The sequence below is a fragment of the Hemicordylus capensis genome, chromosome 17 (assembly GCF_027244095.1).
Source record: "Hemicordylus capensis ecotype Gifberg chromosome 17, rHemCap1.1.pri, whole genome shotgun sequence".
In the NCBI taxonomy this organism is placed as follows: Eukaryota; Metazoa; Chordata; class Lepidosauria; order Squamata; family Cordylidae; genus Hemicordylus; species Hemicordylus capensis.
The window spans coordinates 4,638,034-4,660,317 of record NC_069673.1 but is presented as its reverse complement, the minus strand read 5'-3'; the positions used below and the strand labels follow the sequence as shown (position 1 = coordinate 4,660,317).

The following is a 22,284-nucleotide window of genomic DNA, read 5'->3' as shown; positions in this document are numbered from 1 at the left end:
GCTTCTGCCATGCACGGCAGAGAGTGACTAGCCTTGCCGTAGTGAGCACGAACAGTCCCCTTTGCTAAGCAGGGCCTGCCTTGGTTTGCATTTAGATGGGAGACTACATCTGAGCGCTGTGAGCTATTTCCTTAGGGGAAGGGGCTGTAGGGCTCCATGGCAGAGCTGCACGGAAGGGTCCCAGATCCCATCCCCGGCAGCATCTCCAGGTAGGGCTGGTGGGGAAAGGGCTCCTGCCCAAAGCCTTGGAGAAGCAACTGCCAGTTCGTGTAGGCACCACCAAGTCAGACGGAGCTAAGGGTCAGACTGGGTAGAAGGCAGCTTCCGGAGTTCCAAGCAAATCCGTCCGGAATTTCCACCTGCTCTGCGGAATGGTCCTTGGCTCGCAGGAGCTTCTGGGCCATCTTCTCACCCAAAGATGCTCTTGTGGAATTCAACCCCAGCCTCTGCTCGAGGAGGGATAAGAACCCTACGAGCTGGATGGGAGACGAGGGAGAGGCTTTGCCGGGGAACCAAGCAGTTTTGGGTGATGGCGGCGGTGGTGGTGGAAGACACAACTGAGCCCATCACCCCCAGTGGACAACAGCCAAGGACGATGGGATCTGTAGTCCAACCCATGCCTTGAATACCCTTGCACCTGGAAGCTCTCTTCACACACACACACGAGGCTATCCCCATCAGGCTGAATGCAGGAATGATTTAGGATTCTCTCCATCCCCCCCCGCCATGGTATTGGGCCAAGGGAGGCACTAGCCCTCCTACCCTCCTGCTGGTCTCTCCATCCAAGCCATCTGTGGGGTGGTGGTGCGTTTTTTCTTTAAGCCGTGTCGGCCTCGCCTCGCTGTGCTATTAGCAGCCACCAGGGGGCATCGTCTTAATACAGAGAAATGAATCGAAGGAAACAAAGAACCAATATGGTACATGGCCATATTTAGAAAGCTGACACTCACCTTCTGATGGCGAAGATAGAATCCCCTTCACCCGGAGATCCAAGGAATCCAGAGAGACCTCCATGTATTCCATGCTGTTCTCCGGATGGGCGCCTTCCCCGCTCCCCAGAGGTGGCTTGTAGGCTTCAGGACCTGGGTGGGGAACATAAGACACAGATTTATAGAGCCAGGAAAGCAAACTATGCATGTGTGTGTGTGTGTCTCTCTCTCTCTCTAAAGGCCACGTTCCTCTCTAGCAGACAGTATGCAGGCTCCACGCTGAAGGATCTGCAAATACAGGTGCCGACGGGAGCCATCAGCGAGCTGGGCCCATGGGTCTCTGAGCCCCACTTCCTCCTCGGCCCCAGCTCAGCCAGCCTTCTCCCCGCGCGGGCTGCTGAAAAGGTGCTAGCCACCAAGAAGAGAGAGGAGAGAGAGAGAGAGAGGTCCTCCCTTCCAGAGACATCTGCCGGTTTCTGCACTGCACTAGCAGCAGAAGCATCCAGGACAAGAGGGAGGAAGGGGAGACCAGGCTGGCCGTGACCCGCCCCGACCCTGATGCCAAAGGGCTCTGGATCCCAAGACGGGCAAGGGAGGAGATGAAGAGGACAGGAGACCACCACCAGCTTAGTGCCAGCTACAGCCTCTCCTGAGCGAGGCGGGGTCTGCGAATGAAAGCCAATGGGGTGGCCTTCTCCCTTTCCATTTGCCCCCTGCCCCAGGGGGGGGGGAAACCAAAAAAACAACAACCCTTGTGCTCTCCTCCCTACGGCCAGCTAACTCTATACCAGGCCAGCAAGGTGCTCTGCATTCTAGAGCTGGTCAGGTTGCCAGACACTCCTTTCTCCTTCACCAAGCCACAACTGAGCCCCTGCCAACCAATCCCAGGCAAAGAGCAGGCCGTGTGACTTCAGGGAGCCAATCACGCACCCAGTGGCCCAAATGCATTCATTGAGCACTGGTGCAGCTACCAGGGGAGATTCAGGTGGGCTTGCAGAACGCGGGGCTTGGCCGGCCTGCAGAAGGTCCCAAGGTCCCTGCCTGGCGGCATCTCCAATAGCTCCGACCTGCAGCCTTGGGGGAAGCCGCTGCCAGTCTGGGTAGACAATCCTGAGCTAGACGGACCAAGGGTCTGACTCGGCAGAAGTCAGCTGCCTATGTCCCTATGCAAACCAGCTCACTGGCCACCTGAACGGTGTTACAGAAAGCAGCAGCCCTGAGAGATCTACTGTCTCGACAGCCTCGCCCTGGTCTTTCCAGGCTGCTGCCTCTTCCATTGGTCCTCCAAAGGATCTGCTGGACACCAGCTGCAGGGAGGGCGGCTGCCGCTCAGCGGCAGAGCCCCTGCTTTGGACACAGGAGGCCACAGGTTCAATCCCAGGCAGCATCTCCTGGCAGGGCACCGAAATGCCCCTGGGAGCTAGATCTGGGCACCGTAGACCCACGGCTGGCAACTAGTTAGCCAAGAGAGCCAGAAAGGACTGGGGAGGCCTCCTCTCCACTTCCCAACGGGGACTCGTACTGCACCCACCCATCGAGGGCTGCACAGCGTTGGCCAATGCGGGACTACAACTCCCATCCTCCACTGCGGCTGGGGATGAGGGGAGTTGTAGTCCAGCGACAGCTGTTGGGCAGCCCAGCACTAACCCCTCTGGGGCTGGCGGATACACCTCACTTCTGGGCCCCACTGTTCGCCAAGGGAAGGACGCACCGATCCGCGTCCCCACGGCAAGAGGGCAAGGGAGAGGGCCCCCGCCGGACAGAAAGAGAGCAGGCCGATCCGGTTACCTAGCGCACCGGCTTGCTTCTTTTTACTTCGCCGCCGTCGCTTCCGCGTGGGTTTCAACCAAGGGCTCTCCATCTTCCCTTTCCTCTTCATCAGCTTCTTCTTGAGGCTGGATTCCGAGCTCTGCAAAAGCACAGGAGCCACCTGCTTCAGGGAAGGGCGGCCTGGTCCACTGCCACGCCGGGGCTGTGAACCCTGCCCTGCCCTTCTCCGCCGCGAGCGGCATGCCCAGAACGGCCCAACGGAGCTCCACTAACATGGCACTCCAGAGCCGGCCGGCTCTTGGCAAGGTGGTCCAGAGGGGTCTGCGTCCAGAGAGGAAAGCCCGCCCCACCAACTCCACAGTAGGGGAGGAGGCGAGCTGGCCTTGTGGGGAGCAAGCAGGGATTGCCCCTTTGTTCAGCAGGGCCTGCCCTGGTTTGAATTTGGATGGGAGACTCCATGTATGAGCACTGTCAGATATTCCCCTCAAGGGATGGGGCCACTCTGGGAAGAGCATCTAGGTTCCAAGTTCCCCCACTGGCAGCAACTCCAAGATAGGGCGGAGAGAGACTCCTGTCTGCAGCTGTGGAGAAGCCGCTGCCAGTCTGGGTAGACAATACTGAGCTAGACGGACCAATGGTCCATTGGATGGACTCCGTATAAGGCAGTTTCTGAGTTCCTACCCTTTCAACAGATTGCGACCAGGAATCACCCCGCACTTGAGGTCAAAGTCAGAGGTGGTGTTTTTGCTCCTGTCCTTGAGGGACATCAGACAAGTAGATACACGAGACAGGGTCTTTTTTAGGAGTGGTGCCAACTATTGAATACCTACCCTGTCGAGATCCACCTGGTCGGTCTCTCTTGCTCTCTCTCACCCTCAAATGTCTTTTAATAATTGTCTGAGCACCCTTACTTTGTAGCGACAACCACGTCTACTGTTTTCTATCCTGCTTTCTTCATACTTTACTCTTATTTGTTAATCTTCGTACCACTCTTTGGGTTTCCCTACTGTTTTATTGTTTAATAACTTTGGTTATTTTCAAGTGCCCTTGTGTTTGTTTTCTAAACAGAAAAACAGACTAATAATGACAACAAATCGTCAAAAATGTGCGTGGTGTTTTGTTTTGTTTTAACTTCGTGCAGGCACATAGTGTGAAAAACCGACATTCTGGGCTACCAGTGCAAATTTATATTTAAGTGCTACCCCTGCCCAGGGTTAATCGATACAGATCCACCACAAGGTGGTAAACGGCTGCTAACCGTATAAAAACCAGTCACCAAGAATATTTGGGAAACCAAAGCACATTGTTACTGCCAATCATATACACAATCAACCAAAAAATAAATAAATAAAACCAGAAAGGGAAACAGCAAAACTAGAAATGGACCCTGACAAGAAGATCATCCGATAAGACCCACGATAAGAAGACCACCCCCTACCCCTGCTCAGTAGGCAAAGAGGCACCTTTCCAAGTGGGGATTCTCCTCGGCGGAGCAGAAATGCTGTTCGCTGTCCAGAGTCAATCCCCAACACTCCATCCCTCCCAAGGCTTCTTTATGAATTGTATTCCTTTGAGACAGGGAACCCTCTTCAGATCCTCCTGGGGGACACAGTTTGGGAATCGCCCCTGCTAACGGGGCTATTTAAGTGGAGGCACTTTGGTACTGATTATATCCAGTCTGCAATGACTTGCCCGATGTAAGCTTCCTGGCAGAGGGAAAATGTGAATCCAGGTTTCCCACATCCAAACCCAACAACCTGTGTCTCCAAGGGTGTAGGGTCTGATGCAGGAACCCTCTCTTTTAAAAATCAGCAAGACAGAACAGTAAGGATGAATTGCAAACTCAAAGGTCAAGGCAGGACTTGAAGAGCAACTTACCAGACAGCAATTTTAAAAAAAATTCATGCAACCAGAAACAAAACGACCAAGAGTAAAAGCGAAGCAGATGAACAAAGGGCTGGAGGTCCTTGAAGGGGCAGCCAGATTCCAGAAGTTTGGGCCCAAACGGAATTTGACATTCATCGTGCTGCTTTCAGGACCCGAGACCCAGGGACTGGGGAACCAATCCAGGGAGGGAGCGTGGTGTGGCGGAAGAGGCCTCTAATCCATGAATTAGATCCCTGCTCACTGGGCAAAGAGGCACCTTTTCAACATGGTGATTCTCTTTATTGAACAGGGGGAGAGTAACTGGCCCCATCCATCCCCAGTACAGCATCCCTCCAGTGGCTGTTGCTGGTGTCTCTCTTGTGTTTCTTGTTAGATTAGGAGCCCTTTGGGGACAGGGAGACACCTTATTTATTTACTATCTCTCTGTGTAACCGCTTTGGAAACTTTTGTTGAAAAGCGGTATATCGATATCTGTTGTTGTTGTTGGCTGACAAATTTTGGACAATGCTACCATCTCAGAGGACAATGCCCAGATTTCTAGCAACGTCTGTCCCCTAGGGACAGAGAACAGGTGATAGCATAGCTGCACTTACAGCATTGTGTGCGCTATCCTTTATGTTCAATGTCCCTACCCGCAAACGCGGGCGTCCAATTGCAGCCATTTTTTGCACAGAGGGAAGGGTTAGGGTCAGGGTCAGGCTAAGAATGAACCCTCTCCATGGAGTGACCGCGGGAGGACACTGCCTGCCCTTTTCCATTTCCATTCCTCCAACAACACCAGTAGCATTTCATAGCGGTCTTTGTGGTCTTAAAAACTTCTGAAGCATCGCTGCACACGTGGCCGTTGCAGGCCCAATGGTCAGGTCAAGAGAAGCATGACGACCCTCCGGAAGTCCCTGCAATGCGATCGCCTCTCTGACGTCTCTAGGGGTGTAGAGCTTTTGTCAAGAGTCACAAAGAGCATTCGTCCCCCCAGATGGGACCGACCACTGCAACTCGCTCATGGGCTACTTTAACCCTCTGTCTCTGCTGTGATCCCGGCCCAGATCCGGCTTCCTGCAGCCACCCTTCCCATCACACACACGCGCGAGGCACCAAATAACATGATTTATGTGGCGATCCGCATGGCCCATTACTCACAAGCCTTAAGAAGTGAGCGGATTCTCCCTGCCCCTTCTACAGCGGAGGTAAAGGGGGATATGGAAGAAGATACTCCAAGAAATGTCTCACCAAGTCGGACTCGTCGCCGTCTTCCTCCTCTTCTGCAGAATCTCCAGAGTCTTGTTCCTCTTCGGACTCTCCGTCGACGATCTGCAGCCACCAAATGAAAAATACGAGTCAGGTGCAAACAGACGCGAGGAGCATCATCGGCCTTAGGACACATGAAGTCGATGCATCGTACGAGTTCTAGTCAATTAATCAGTTGATGAAATTCACACACGAGGAAAAGAACAACTGTTCTCCAACACATACACAGGATGACATGCCTCTTCTGAAAGGGAATGCCTCTTCTGCCTGCTGCAACAGTGCATGCTTGTATTTAAGCAGCCATCGTCAAAGAAGAGGCATTCCTCCTACTCTCACACACACTGGGGGTAATGTCTCTTCCAAGAGAGAACAGGAATGCTTCCTCTATCTAAGTCAGGGCTGCTCAACTTCAACCCTCCTGCTGTTTTTGGACTACAACTCCCGTAATCCCCAACCACAGTGGCCCATAGTTAGGGATTATGGGAGTTGTAGGCCAACATCTGCAGGAAGGCCAAAGGTGAGCAGCCCTGATCTAAGAGGATGCCTGCTGTGATTGTGCATGCATGTATTTGAGCAGCCATCATCACAGCATCCCCACTTCTTTCGCACTGGGAGGATTCCTCTTCCAAGAAGGAAAAGGAATAGCTTTTCAAGAGGAGGCCTGCTGCAATGATGTTCACATGTGTCAAAACAGGCATCATCATAACAGAAGAGGCATTCCCTCTTTCTCCCACACCCCAAAGAGAGAATAGGCTTGTTCACACAACCGTGAACCGGGTCGGACAAGCAATCTACCTGGTTTCACGAGCTGTGTGCACTCCCAATTTTCCATTGTGTGCAAGTAAAAAAATAAGGTAGAAGGTGGGAAGCAGAATAGTCTGCTAAGCATCAGCTGGGTAGGACATTCCCCCTCCAATGTCATCAAGAAGCGGGGGACGGAATCTGGGTAGGGTTTGCTCATTCCACCCAGCTGATGCTTGGCAGGCTATCATGCTCCCACGACGTGTTTTTAACTCGTGCATGGCTCTCGAAGCTGGGTGGGACAAGCATCCTACCCAGGACGCCTGTCCTAGCCGGCCCACAGTCGTGAATGTGTGTCCACAGGACAGTTTGCGGCCGTGTGAACAAGCCGCATGTCGCTTCTAGGAGGGCACTTACGATCACAGTAAGGGCTTGTATTCTAAATATTTGTATTCTGCAGTAATGGCTTGTATTCTAAATAATACAAGCTTTGTTGTTCTACGAAGAGGCTCTTCTCACAACCAGCTGAAACCGATCCCCAAGGGGGAGACTACAAGCCTCTCGGCATCAGGGGGCTCCCCAGAATGCTCCACGCACTCACGGGGTGTTCTGATACTTCCGGGGGCCAAGAGGGCCCCGATCCCCGCCACCCCAACCAGCTCTGACACGGAGCCGGTAATCGTGTCGGTGGCCGATTCAGCCGCCCAGGACAAGTTGCCTGCTGGTGTGTCGGGAGAGCAGGTCAAACCCGCTCCTCCCGCAAACCCCCTCATGGCTCTTCACACTACTCGTGTGAAGGGCCTCACAATCTTTCGTTGTTTCCACATGCCCAACACATCCGGCCCACACATTTTATACGCACCCATAAAAACACAGAAGCACACACAGCGTCAGCAGTGGCTCCCTCCCAGATATTTTATTTCATTTTTAAAATATATATATATATAGTATCCTGGTGCGTGGCTTTTAAAAAGCCTTCGGTGGGGGGGATGTCCATCTGGTAGCAGTTGTGCCTTTGCCGCTGCGCAGTGTGTGAAGTGGCCCTAAGGGGACTGGTTTCCTCTCGTCATCTGCGATTCACATCCCAGGCCGAAATACAGGGTGAGACGTACAAGGCAGAATTCCAGGGTAGGGAAGGAGCTTTGTGCTCCTAGATGGAAGCGCCAAGCCCGAGGGCTCACTCAGGCAGGCGGCTGGCGTCTAAGCCACAGGTTGGTGGCTGGTGCTTAATCCCTACGCTATTTGCATCTCGTTAACTGGTACAGATAACACCATGCTGCATTTTCCAGGGGCTGGGCTGCTGCCCGTTTTCTTTGATTAGAGCAGCAGTGCCAGATGGGCCGTTTGGGGCCGCCTTGAAACACGGCCGCTACCTATCTAGGGAAGTCAAGCAGGATCGGGGTGTTGATTTAGAAAGGGAGAAATGCCACGTGCCCTGCAATGACAAGGAAAGCAGCCGCTTTCCTCGTCCCATGCTAACAAGATGAAGCAAAGTCAGTTCAGAGCAGATGGGGGCAAAGTCAGTTCAGAGCAGATGGGGGCAAAGTCAGTTCAGAGCAGATGGGGGCAAAGTCAGGAGAGAACAAGGTAATCTAATATATCCAGTGGCTATCCCACAATGATCCAATCACTGGGAAAAGTAACTAAACACCAAATAAGCCAAGTTAGGACTGAACACATCTCTCATCAGGTTTTAATTCACTAAAAAGCTCCAACTGAAGGTAGCTGGGGGAGCAAACTTCTCCTTTGAGTGGTTAATTCCAGAGCTCCTTTGGCATGAGAAGTTACTCCTGGGGATGTCATCTGACTAAAGAAATCTTGGCTGATTAGCTGGATGGGTTTCAGCCGATCAATTTCACCCGCATATATCTGCACACGAAAAAACTGCCCTCAGAATCTCAAATCACCTTTCTGGCATTGCTGGTATCAGGAGACCCCCCCTTCACAGTTCCGTTCTCCTCCACAGGAAAGGCGGCTGGCTGCTCAGTTCCCCGCTCGTCTTCCTCTTCCAGCTCATCAGAGTCGTCGTCTTCGGAATCCACCTCTAAGCTCTCCCCGTTCACGTGAGGACTGGCATCACCCTTCTCACCCTGAACACCCCCAGGGAAAGAAACCACAAGGCACATATGAGCATACAAAGCTGTATTTTACAGCACGGCTCGACAAATCCCTGGCGCTAGGGAACCATGGCACCTAGAAATTTAGCCGTGGCGCCTAGATTAGGATATTAGGAGGTAGAGTTCCTTAATACCTTATTCACCAGAATCAAAGACAACTGTAAGATGACTCCTTTAAAAATAGAAATTAAATACAAGTTATACCTGCATTTACTCAAAAGGAACGGGACTCTGAATTTAAGATGACCTCCTAATTTCTAATATTAAATCACTTAGAAAAAAACCCAACTGTCATTCCAACGACTGAATATTCTGGCCCTCACCTTGCCACCTGAAGAGGAATGAGTGATGCTCTTGAACATCTCGATCACAGTCCTCTGTTTTAAAACTTTGGTCTTTTTCTTGGGAACCAGGCTGTATGTCCCCATTCTTCGTTTTTTCTTCCGAGATACTGAAGCAGCTTGTGGAAGAAGAAGAGAGAAAAGGCAGGTAGGAAGGAGAGAGGATCAAGAAATATAACAATGCATGTCCTGCTGGATCAGACCCAGGGCCCATCTCAGGGCTGGGCAACTTCAGCCTCCTGCAGATGTTGGACTACAATGCCCATCATCCTTGATCACTGGCCCCTGTGGCTGGGAATGATGGGAGCAGTAGTCACCGCTGAAGGGCCAAAGTTGTTCAGCCCTGGTCCGTCCAGAGACATGTCCTTCACTGCGAGACCCAAGGTGCCGCTCCTGATGGAATTGTGTACCGGGCCGGTGTGAAGATTCAGCAAATCCAAATACTCCATACAAGGGATCATTCCGAGGGCAGGGGATGGGGTGAGAAATAAAGCTGCTCATATTATAATGACCTTATACAAATCGGTGGTGCGGCCACATTTGGAGTACGGCCTACGGTTCTGGTCACCGTCTCTTAAGGAGGGCATTGTAGAACTGGGAAAGGTGCAGAAGAGGACAACCCAGATGATCAAGGGCCTGGAGCACCTTCCTTATGAGGCACGGCTACAGCATCTGGGGCATTCAGTTTGGAAAAGAGGTGACTACCGGGAGGCATGATAGAGGTGCATACAATTATGCATGGAGTAGAGAGAGTGGACAGAGAAATTTTTCTCCCTCTCTCACAACACTAGAAGCAGGGTCATCCCATGAAACGGAAAGCGGGGAATTTTAGGACCGACAAAACAAGTACTTTTCCACACGGCACATAATTAGCTGATGGAATTCTCTGCCACAGGATGTGACGATGGCCACTAGCTTGGATGGCTTTAAAAGGAGCTTAAACCATGGAGGACAGGTCTATCAATGGCTACTAGTCTGGGGGCTATAGGCCACCGCCAGCCTCAGAGGCCTTTGAATACCAGTCGCAGGGGAGCAATGGCAGGACAGAGGGCCTGGCTTCATATACAGCGGGCGGGCTTCCCAGCGGCATCTGGGGGGCCAGTGTGTGAGGCAGGATGCTGGACTGGATGGACCTTGGGCCTGATCCAGCAGGGTGTTCCTATGGAGGAAGGCAGGTACACTCCTACCCAGGGGTGTCGCTAGGGCAAAGGAGGCCCATGATCACCCCTCTCTCTCGCAGCCCCTCGGAGTGCGGGAGATGATGAAGCAAATATGGAACTGTGGAGCTGGGGGCCCCTCGGGAGCTAGGGGCCCGGGTTCTTTGAACCCATCTGCTCCAATGATAGCTACACCCCTGCTTCCCCCAGCTCATCCCTTTGTGGTTGTGTGAACAACCTCAATGTGTTATTCTTCTGCACAACTGAAAGGAAAGATCTTACACAGACACAGACACACACACAGACACACACACACACACAGACACACACACACAGACACAGACACACAGACACACACACACACACAGACACACACACAGACACACACAGACACACAGACACACAGACACAGACACAGACACAGACACACACACTTCTACCTGTCTGTGATTTTGAGGCGGCTACATAGCTCTGATTCTGAGGTAGAGATGAATGAAGACCAGGGACAGAAGGCATCGGTGGGGGCTTCCCAAACTCCAGCACACTCTTGCCACCATCCTCCTTGGGTGCTTTTGCTTCTTTGGGGTCTTTATTTGCATGCTGCTGAAGAGAAATCAGAGGACGCTTGATAACCCATCGGTAAAAAGCCCCTAGAGAGTCCACCTAATGGCGCCGCGGGGAAATGACTCGCCAAGCGAGCATGAGGTTGCCGGTTCGAATCCCCGCTGGGATGTTCCCCAGACTATGGGAAACACCTATATTGGGCGGCAGCGATATGGGAAGATGCTGAAAGAGAGATGTGTGGGAGATGGCCATGGTCCACCCCTCCTGTCTTCTACCCAAGACAACCACAGGGCTCCGTGGTCACCAGGAGTCGACACCGACTCGACGGCACAACTTTACCTTTAAAAAGCCCCTAGTAGGGGGCGGGGAGGGGGGGTATTGTTTAAACCAGGGATTCTCAACGTTGGCCCCCCAGATGTTATTGGACTTCAACTCCCATAATCCCCAGCCCCAGCGGCCTTTGGTTGGGGATTATGGGAGCTGAAGTCCGACAACATCTGGGGGGCCCAACGTTGAGAATCCCTAGTTGAAACCAAGCCACACACACAGACAGACACACAAACCAACGCATGTAATCTTCTTTTCCAAAACATGCAAGCCTGTGCTCTCCTCCCAACTCTTTCTCCTCCTCCTCCTCTCTCGTGGCAGATTAGCTCAAGTGCCCGGCCCGCTCGCAGCCTCGCGTCGGATGCCGACACGGCACACACTCACCACTTCCTGCCCCGCTTTTTATAAACCTGAAGGTCTGACCTGAAAGTACCGGGTATGCAGGGTGGGGGGGGGGGAGAGGGGAGACGCCCACTAGCAATGACTCATCCAAAGAAGCTACCCTTCACAAAAACCAGCCGGCACCAGCGCCAGGGCCAGGAAGTGGAGGGGGACGGCCAAGGAAGCCCGAGACACCAACGCCCTCCCATCTGCTTGGAAGTTCTCTGCCACGGGAAATGGGCACGGCCGCCAGCTTGGCTGGCTTTAAAAGGGGCTTAGACAAATTCGTGGAGGGCAGGGCTATCAGTGGGCTACTAGCCTGGCGGCTACAAGCTACCTCCAGCCTCGGAGGCCAGATGCCTCTACTACAAGTATGTCTACACCGCTCTTCGACAGAATTCTCAAAGCAGTTTACATAGAAAAATACATAATGCAGCAAGAAGAAGGTGGCCCCCTGTCCCCAAAGGTCTCACCATCTAAAAAGAAACAGAAGGTAGACACCTGCGACAGATACTGGAGGGATGCTGTGCTGGGGCTGGATAGGGCCAGTTGCTCTCCCCCTGCGAATCACCACCGAAAAGGTGTCTCTTTGCTCAGTTAGCAGGGGTAACTCTCAATCCCAGGAGAGGGGGCAGGCACACACCTCTTGCCTGGGGGCTCCCCAGAAGCATCTGTTGGAACAGGATGCTGGACTAGAGGGGCCCGGGGCCTGATCCAGCAGGGCTGTTCTTATGTTTGTATGTGCTCATCCTGTTTTTTGATTGCATCGTCCCGGTTAGAGATGGGCTTTGATAACTTTCCTGTAAACCCCACAGGGCATTCTGGCCTGAAAGGCGGCATCGAAGTACAATAAATGAATTGCCCCAGGCCAAGAGCAAAGGTGTCCATTGTATTTCCAGAATCCACTAAAGTATAATACTGGTGGGGGGGGGGTTGTGGGGGGGGGTTTGTGGGGGGGGGTTAATGGATCAACATGGCTATGCACAATTCTAGATTCCTTTGAAGCATTTCCTCCACTTTGCACAGACTTGCATCATCATCATTATCATTATTATTTTACATTTATATCCCGCTCTTCCTCTCAGGAGCCCAGAGCGCTGTACTACATACTTAAGTTTCTTTTTCACAACAACCCTGTGAAGTAGGTTAGGCTGAGAGAGAAGTGACGGGCCCAGAGTCACCCAGCTAGTCTCATGGCTGAAGGGGGATTTGAACTCGGGTCTCCCCGGTCCTAGTCCAGCACTCTAACCACTACACCACACTGGCTGGAATGACTCTTGTGAGTCATTCCAGCCACATCACAGCTCCTACCTTCACCTCCTCCGGCCTGTGGGCCACCGTGGGAAACAGGACGCTGGACTAGATGGGCCCTGGGCCTGATCCAGCGGGGCTGTTCTCAGGTTATGTTCTTAAAGCAGGCCAAGTTTTAGCCCAAACAAGGTCACCCGCTGGGTCACAGGAAGGAACTAGATTCCAACCCACTCAAGTGGACCCAGTGGGGGGCCTCTTGTGAATACCCTCTTCCCCCCTTTTAAAGTAGGGGTTCCCTGTCACAGGGAATCCCAGATGTGGTTGACTGCAACTCCCAGAATCCCCAGCTGCAGTGGCCTTTGGCTGGGGATTATGGGAGTTGTGGCCAACCGCATCTGGGAATCCCTGTGACAGGGAATACGGTACAAGAAGGCGTCTGGCTGCCTTGCAGATGCCCTAATAATCTGCTGCCTGGGACAACCGCCTCCCCATGCCTCATGGAAGGGCCGCCCAAGTTCTAAAGATCAGTGGATCTTGGCCTCTCCACTACAACAGAGCCTGCCGCTCCACTCGGCAACCCCTTGATCTACCCAAGGCATGGCCGCTGGTCTGCTCCACCAAGCTCAGCAAAACAAGACCAGAGAGGCCAATGCCACAGCTCTCAGAAAGCCACCTTTGCGGCCATCAACTTATATACAGTTAAGTTTTGTACCCTGGACGCACAGAAACATTTAATATGTCACCAGAAAAGGACTGTCAAGGGGAGGTGGACAGGATTCTTCCAAGGAGAAGCCACAGGGAACCGGAAGCAAGGTTCTCCAGACCAGGGCACTCTCCTAGCTTCCAAGAGACATTGCTAGGCATTTTGAGAGGGGGGGGGACCCCAAGCCCAGAAGACATTCCCGATATCTTGGCTTGCCCTTATGCCAATACCGAGAAAGCAGAGCTGCAAGATACTGCGTCAATTGCGCATGACGGATTGATTTGACTGTTTGTTGCAAGGGCTGCAACATGCTGCAGAAAAAAGCCACTCGGGGTCTCCGAAAAGAAGAGATGCCAGTTTCACGGCGTCTCCCCAAAGCTTCCCTTCCTCCAGGACAACGGGCCTGCTGGGGAGGAACACTCAAGCAAGTCTTCTAGGAGAGCAGGGGAAGTGATCAAAGCAAGCAAAGCAAGAAAATGGGAGGGCTCGAGGTGGTTGTTTTTTAATGCGCAGCCTGCCCATCTCCACAGCAGGCAACTCGGTTAATGACGTGCCACACAAACACGGCGAAGTTACTTGTCGTACAAAGGAGCCCTTCCGTCAGCCTGCCCTGAATCTCGATCTCCTTCGCTGGGTGGAGATCTCATTATTACGAGAGCGCGGAAGAGAAACGCCCCACTCTCTCGGCGTTGTCTGTCATTTTCTAAACCTCAAGGAAGTTGTTCCTCTCAGATCCCACCTTGAGGGGGTCTTCCATGCCCGGCGACAAGGTGGCCCAAGAGTCAGTAGCAAACTTGGGGGACGAGGATCGGGGGACACTTGCGCAGTGTTTCCTCTAAGGTGTGCGCATACTCCCAAGTTTTTTGATGTCCCATCAGTTAACTTGAGATCCCACTCGAGTTGAATGAGGAATGCCCCATTCTGAATGCATGTGTGCACATCCTTGGAGAGGAGAGCTGGTCTTGGAGAGGAGAGCTGGTCTTGCAGTAGCGAGCACAACTTGTCCCATTAGCAAAGCAGGGTCCGCTGCCAGTCTGTGAAGACAATACTGTGCTGGGTAGACCAATGGTCTGACTCAGTAGATGGCAGCTTCCTATGTTCCTATGTCTTGATACTGCCACCCAGAACAAAACTCATTACACACACAGTGGGGGGAAATGAGAGAGCACACTGGTTATGATGCCTATGGACTCACAAGCGGAGCACCTATGGGCGAGAGCGAAGTACCGGCAGATTCAAGAGTAACCTGCAGATAGCTCAGATTAACAAAAAAAGGGGGAAATGGGGGGGGGGGACCTAAGACAGCCAAAACGAACCCAAACTGCCCCAGTGTAACTCAACGGAGTGGAATGGTTGCGGACTCAGAGGGCAGTTAACAGACAACCAGGTAGGTGGAGCTAGTGGAACAGTGGCAAGGAGGGGAGGAAAGAGGGCTTGAACAAGAAGACCAGGACGTTTCTCAACTCAGAGAGTATTCCCTCAAGACAGTCACAACCCTTTCTAAAAAAATCCTGAGCCCCACACTCAGGTAACACATAGGAAAATAGGAAGCTGCCATATACTGAGCCAGACCATTGGTCTATCAATAGCTCAGTATTGTCTTCACAGACTGGCAGCGGCTTCTCCAAGGCTGCGGACAGGAATCTCTTGGAGATGCTGCCAGGGAGGGAACTTGGAACCTTCTGCTCTTCCCAGAGTGGCGGCTCCATCCCCTGAGGGGAATCTCTTCCAGTGCTCACACTTCTAGTCTCCCATTCAAATGCAACCAGGGAAGACCCTGCTTAGCTAAGGGGACAAGGCATGCTTGCTACCACGAGACCTGATCTCCAAGGATGCAAGCCAGAGATTTACTGCAGCATTTTATTGGAGTCCATACTTGTCAAATCTGTTTTCCTAGCCTCTGCCCCATGTCCTGACTCCTCCAGCAGCTGATATTCTGGAAGTACACGGCCTCCGAACATGGATATTCATAGAGCCACTAGACCCATCCACAACTCTCTCCCTTCGCTCGGCATGGGAGGGGAGGAGATTGAAACCTCCTGCTTTTAAATAAACCACAGTTTCCCATTATGTCCAAACTCGGGAAATCACAGTTAGTTAACAGACCTGAATATCCAACCCCAATTTGATCCTGGCTTGTTTTAAACTAACTACCGTTAAAATAAACCACAGTGTCTTGAGCTCGGACATTACTAGACACTGCGGTTTGTTCAAAGGGAAAGCTCTTGACTCCTCACGCATGAAGGGACATGTCAATTCTTGGTGTAGCTCGTTCACATCGGCTATCAGTCTATTCTGTCTTGCTCTTTCATCTAAACAGTCAGTTCTTTCTGGGCTAAATATTCAAAATTCCACACCCAGGTGGCCCAAATTTGGCCCCTAGAAAAAAGCTTTTGGGGGGGGGGGCAACTTTTGCCCTTTCTTTTACTTTTGCACAATTTGCGGTGCAATGGTTATAGCTTTGCTAGCTAAGAGGATGGGCTAGGCAGGCTACTGAAGTCCTGCCTCCAAGCACTGGAAACTTTATTCTGCAATCCCTTTGGCTTCTGAAATTTCAGCATCGGAACCGAAGAAGCTGCCTCCTACTGAGTCTGACCATTGGTCCTTCTAGCTCGGGACAGTCCACTCTGACTGGCAGCGGCTCTCCAAAGTTTTCAGGCAGGAGTCTCTCCCAGCCCTATCTGGAGATGCCGCCAGAAATTGAAACTGGGGCCTTCTCCACGCAAGCAAACGCTCTTCCACTGAGCTCTGGTCCCGTTCCCTAAAGATAATATCTTACACCGCTCACATGTTGTCACCCTTCCAAATACAAACCAGGATAGGCCGTGCTTAGCAAAGGGGACAATTCATGCTCGCTGCTGCAAGACCGGCTCTCCGCCGGTCTCCACAGCAGGCATGGCCCACAAACTGCAGCCTTGAGGACTAGAAACCATTTTTTGAAAAAAACATTTATTTATTTGATGTCTATATTTGATTTCACTTTTTTTTTAAAGTGAAAGCTTTATACGTATTTCCGCAGAATCATGGCCCACACAAAGCCCTACCCCATAAGTGATCTGGGGGGGGAAGCAGGGCCACCAATTCCCGATTTTCGGAAATCTCAAACAGCTGCTGGAATTCCGAGCCTCTTTTCCTTGGGAATCTGGCACGGTGCCTGCGAGCATATCGGTCCCGAGTCAGAAACTGCCAGCGGAACCCAGACAGGCTTTCCCCCAAAGAGCAATAAAGCCCTTTGCTTGGACGCAGGATGCACAAATCCTGTCCAGAATTAGAAATACATCTACCAGCTCAGGAGATCTAGGAAGGTTTCGGAAGCACATTTTCCCTGCGGTCGTCAGCAAAAACGGCAGGCCCCTCGTTTGACCCCCACGTAATTTGGAAACACTTCCAAGCGGCAGGCGAGCAGGCAGCGGAGCATGAGCCCGTGCGCAGGGGAAACCAGCTACCTAGCTCACGGGGCTCGGGATCTCTAGTCTGCCCAGGGGCAGGCGCTCCGGGAAAGCGTGGAGAGGCTGCCAGTGAGGCGATAAGCAAGGAAAACACCGCTGGCAGGCAGCTGAAAGGAGCTCCGAGCGGGACGAGAGGATCGCAGAAAACTGTATTGTGAAAAGTGAAACCATCTGTGGCTTCGGCGCTTGGCAGCCAAAAGACCACCCACGGTATGCTCTGGAGATACGCCACGCTCTATCAACCCGATACACACCAATGTATGTGTATATCTTCAAAACGAGGGAGAAACGCAACAAGATTGAAACCAGGGATTCGAGAAAGCCATGAGCCGGGGAAAGCCTACGGAGATCGGAAACAGCCTCCGGCCCACTCCAGCTCACTCTTTCCACACCCACACAAACACACACCCACACACCCCCCGCGAGGACCACCAGGAAGTCTCGGTGGCCACTGGCTCAATACTTTACCAGGCTGGCGGCCGACTTGGGCATCGTCTTCCGGGCTCGGTGGACCTTGAAGTTGGCGTGGGCCGCGGCGGCTTTCTTCCCCTCCGCGTCTTTGCCGCCCTCCCCGAGCTTCGCGGGCACGGCGGCCTGCGCCAGGGAAAAGGCGCCGAGTGTCCGTCCTTTCCCGCCTCCTGCCGGGAGCGTCTTTGCCGCGTGGCCCGTGAGGGCAGCAAAAGGGCCGCTGGTAGTCCTTACGGGCAGCTCCTGAGCCATCGGCTTAGGCAACACGTACCCGTTGCTCCCCGTGACGGAGGTCTGGGTGAAGTCACTCGCTCGGATGTGGTGCTGCTTCCCGGGCTCGCTGTCGCGCTCCGACAGGCCGTTCTCGGCGATCCTGCTCAGCTTGGCCGCCGAGTCTCCCGGGCTCCCTTTCGCGTGGTCCTGAGGGTTTTTCGCTGCGTTGGGGTGGGTCTTGGCGGCGCTGCGCTCACAGGACCCGTTGGTTTCGCCGTCTGGAGCCATCTTTGGTTCCCCGCCTTGCTTCTCTATGGCACTTTCATCAGCGGCCATAGCATTAAACCCTGCAGGCAGAAAGAGAGCAGAGGGACGCTCAGCGAACCACACGCACCTACACGCGGATTGAGAAAGGACACCAAAACGACGCCACAGCTTTAATGCAGGCGAACGGGGAGGAGAGCTGGTTTTGTGGTAGGACGCATGGACTGTCCTCTTTGCAAAGCAGGGTCCGCCGTGGTTTGCATTTGGATGGGTTGCTACGAGCAAATACTATCTGCAGTAAGATATTCCCCTTAGGCAGGGCTGCTCAACTTTGTCCTCCCCCCCCCCCCACACACACCCGCAGCTGTTTTTGAACTACAACTCCCATAATCCCCAGCCACAGTGGCCAATAGCCAGGGATTATGGGAACTGAAGGCCAACATCTGCAAGAAGGCCAAAGTTGAGCAGCCCTGCCCTTTAGGGCATGGGTAGAACATCTGTTTCCATGCAGAAGGTCCCAGATTCAATCCCTGGCAGCATCTCCAGGTTGGGCTGGGAAAGACCTCTGTCTAATGCCTTGGCAAGTTGCTGCCAGTCAGTGTAGACAATACTGAGCTAGAGGGACCAAGGGTCAGACTCAGTAGCAGGCAGCATCCTGTGCACCTAGACCTGGGTTCCATTTTGTTCCCCGGCAACAGGACATGCACGACTCGGTTAACAGATCAACAGGACCCACACTGAGAATAAATGTATGTATGTATTTTTTTTACATTTATATCCTGCTCTTCCTCCAAGGAGCCCAGAGCAGTGTACTACATTCTTAAGTTTCTGCTCACAACAACCCTGTGAAGTAGGTTAGGCTGAGAGAGGAGTGACTGGCCCAGAGTCACCCAGCTAGTCTCATGGCTGAATGGGGATTTGAACTCGGGTCTCCCCGGTCCTAGTCCAGCACTCTAACCACTACACCATGCTGGCCAAGTCCACAGAATCACAGAAGGTTCCGCGAGGGTCCCTGAAGGTCATCTAGTCGAACCCCATGCTCAGTGCAGGGACTTCCTACAGCACCCCAAGAGGTGTTTGAAAAACTCCAGGAACCCGACCAGAACTCTTGCTGCCTGGGGAGGCTTCCAAGAGAGCGACACTCACCTTCCTCCTTGTTGTTGGTGATATCTTTCAGCAGCTCAGTCTTCATGCAGAGGTCTCTTCTGGTCTCGCCCTTGCTCAGCAAAGCTCGCTAAACAGGACAGAAACGACACAACCGTTTTAGCACCCAAATGCATTCATATATGTGTGTAGATAGATAGATAGATTTCTGAGCTAGCCAGGCAAACGGCTGAAGAGGCTCCGGTTTCGTGCCTAAGCCAGAGAAGAAATTCATGAACAACCTAAAACCAGTGGCACATCTCCTGGTCACCTCCAGGCTGGACTACTGCGATTTGCTCTATGTGGGGCTGCCTTTGCACGTAGTCCGGAAACTGCAGCTGGTCCAGAACGCAGCAACCGGGCTGGTCTCTGGGTCATCTCGGAGAGACCATATCACTCCTGTTTTGAAAGGACGACACTGGCTGCCGATACGTTTCCCGGCCAAATACAAGGTGCTGGTTATTACCTAGAAAGCCCTACACAGCTTTGACTGATTGATTGATTAAGTGCCATCAAGTCAGTGTCGACTCTTAGCGACCACAGCTTGGGCCCTGGGTATTTAAGAGAATGTCGTCTTCGCCATGAGCCCCACCGCCTGTTAAGATCGTCTGGAGAGGTCTGTTTGCGGTAGCCACCAGTTCATTTGGCAGCGACCCGGGGACGGGCCTTCTCGGTTGCTGCCCCAAGACTTTGGAATGCGCTCTCTGTTGAAATAACAGCCTCCCTATCTCTGCCAACTTTAAAAAAGGCACCAAAGACATATTTATTCACACACTTGCTAACTATTATTAACAATTTTTAATCAGATTTATTTATTTATTTATTTGACAGATTTTTATACTGCCCCAAACCAAAGCCACGGGGAGGTTCACAATAATATAAAATTTATAGTTTCAATATTTTTAATGTTGGGGTTTTTTTTAAAAGATGATTTTAATGTTCACATGATTTTAATTGTTTTCTTGATTTCAGGTTTCAATGTTTTTCACTGTAAACCGCCCAGAGACGCAGGCTGTGGGTGGTATAAAAATACGCTAAATAAATGAATAAGGGCGGATAACATACTGCCAATTAATCGCCACAGGAAACCCGCGGCAAGTGCCAAGGTCGTGGGTAGAGTGTTGAGCTGGGAGTAGAGAGAAAGCTGGGTTCAGAATCCTGACTTAAAGAAGCCACAAGACCCGTTTTTTGTCAGTAGGGTAGGGGCGATGAAGCAACTCGCTGAGGCCGAAAGTCTAGCACTCGGACCACTGCAAGCCTCGTATATTGGCACACTGGGACTCTGCTCTAGCTTCTCGGTTATATAGGAACAGAGGAAGCTGCCATATACTGAGTCAGACCACTGGTCTATCTAGCCCAGTGTTGTCTTCACAGACTGGCAGCGGCTTCTCCCAGGTGGCAGGCAGGAGTCTCTCCCAGCCCTATCTTGGAGATGCTGCCGGGGAGGGAACTTGGAACCTTCTGCATGCAGGCAGGCAGGTGCTCATCCCAGAGAAGCCCCGTCCCCAAAGGGGAATCTCTTACAATGCTTCCAATACTCCCTATGGTCCCGTCTGCCGCAGATTTTCTCTCAAACTTCTCTCCTTCTAAAGCCAACTTGACACATCGGCACATCCCCACGCGACGGGCGAATGCACGCAAACTGGTTGCTCGTCAATTTCACCTCCTTTCGCTCTTTTAATTACTAGGAAAAGATCCACAGGCATTCCGGGCGACATCGATGGTCTTTATACTCCCACAACAGTCCTTCCACATAAGGATTAACAATTATAGAAGTATTTGGGGGTGTTTAAAGCAGGAGTTTTAAAGACCACCGCCGCGGCTTCCCAGAGACCCAAACGGGCAGGAAACTCCCTACAAATGGGAGGGAAGGGCCTTCTGCTGGCTTGTGGCATCTCCCACCCATTAGCAGCGGTGTTCCCGGTAACAGGGATTCCTGGACGTTGTTGACTACAACCCCCATCATCCCCAGCCAAAGGCCAGCACAACTGGAGGTAATGGGAGTTGTAATCAACAACATCGGGGAACCCTGTTACAAGCAAACGTTGATCGGGACGCACTCGCTTTCCATATTTGCGGAAGTGCCTTGAGCTCTCCAGTATCACCAAGACCGGTGCAGCCCAAGCAAGGAAGAACTCCCACTTCTCAAAAGAACTCCTTAGTTACCAGTCCAGGGGTGGGTCTGGGAGGAGTCGCATAAAGCAGGCGCATGTTTAGCCAACCCGGAAGGCAGGTCACGATTCAAGAGGACCGAAACCCGGCCGAGAAGCCTCTCCCGCTGCCAGGCGTCCGCCAACCGTCTAGGATGGCCACCGAACCTTGCTGGTCCGAGGTCTGGATCGACAAACCAGTTAGGTGGAGGCCGCTGGAGCAGAGGAGTGAAGGTCAGAGGGGAAACCACGCAGCTCTAAACCAGGGACTTGCCCTTGTAAATCCAGAGGCTCAAGCTGTGCCTTGAGCTCGGAACCATGGTTAGTGCAAACCATGGTTGAGTGAGGTGCCCGAGAGGAGAGGGGCCGCGGCTCCAGGGCAGAGCATCTGCTTTGCAGGCAGGAGGTCTCCAGTTCCGTCCCTGGCAGCATCTCCAGGTAGGGCTAGGAAAGACCCCTGCCCTGAAACCTTGGAGAGCCGCTGCCAGTCTGTGCAGACAATCCTGAGCTAGATGGCTCAAGGGTCTGACTCAGTAGAAGGCAGCGTCCTATGAGCCGAAATCAACATTAAACTTCCCCGCAAAAATTCCCTGGAATGGGACACATGCACTCTCTCTACTCCCAACAGATGTAAAATGATATTTGAGGGGTGTTGTTCCTATTATTTTGATATGATTATTTTATGATTGGCAATGTGCAGAAGAAAAGTGGGATGTCAAGGGTGGAGCGAGAACGAGCGGTGTTCCCAGAACCTTGTGCTCAGAACTCCTTCCGGCAAAGCTTTAAAAAATGTGCATCACCCAACCATCTCCAATTCTGCATGAGTCCACACGTCACAGAAGGAGTACCCTTGTTTCAAAAGGTTGGGAACCAACTGCTGTTAAGGTATTCCCTGTAGGAGATGGGGCCATCGCTCAGTGGTGGAGCATCTGCTTACATGCAGAAGGTCCCTGGCTAATAACATAAGAACAGCCCTGCGGGATCAGGCCCAAGAATGCCCATCTAGTCCAGCATCCTGTTTCCCACCGTGGCCCACCAGATGCCTCTGGGAAGCCCACAGGCAGGAGCTGAGGGCATGCCCTCTCTCCTGCTGCTGTTGCTCCCCTGCAACTGGGATTCAGAGTCACCTTGCCTCCAAGGCTGGAGGTGGCCTGCAACCCTCAGACTAGTAGCCACTGACA

The 22,284-nt window shown here is 52.5% G+C and overlaps 1 protein-coding gene across 10 annotated transcripts in view; it reads right to left on the bottom strand.

The window, feature by feature from the left end:
* Positions 1-22,284, bottom strand: part of EHMT1 (euchromatic histone lysine methyltransferase 1) — a 108,364-nt gene that overhangs the window by 37,805 nt on the left and 48,275 nt on the right. For 8 of the 10 annotated variants that reach the window (XM_053282327.1, XM_053282330.1, XM_053282329.1 and 5 more), the window contains 8 exons: positions 18,957-19,044; positions 17,334-17,893; positions 10,631-10,793; positions 9,016-9,152; positions 8,483-8,665; positions 5,817-5,897; positions 2,718-2,838; positions 951-1,082 (listed from right to left, as the gene is read on the bottom strand). In XM_053282327.1, the coding sequence (XP_053138302.1) occupies positions 951-1,082; positions 2,718-2,838; positions 5,817-5,897; positions 8,483-8,665; positions 9,016-9,152; positions 10,631-10,793; positions 17,334-17,893; positions 18,957-19,044 (1,465 nt within the window). Of the gene's footprint in view, positions 1-950; positions 1,083-2,717; positions 2,839-5,816; positions 5,898-8,482; positions 8,666-9,015; positions 9,153-10,630; positions 10,794-17,333; positions 17,894-18,956; positions 19,045-22,284 lie in introns of those variants that run through there. The other 2 variants (XM_053282326.1, XM_053282336.1) reach the window with 1 other exon arrangement.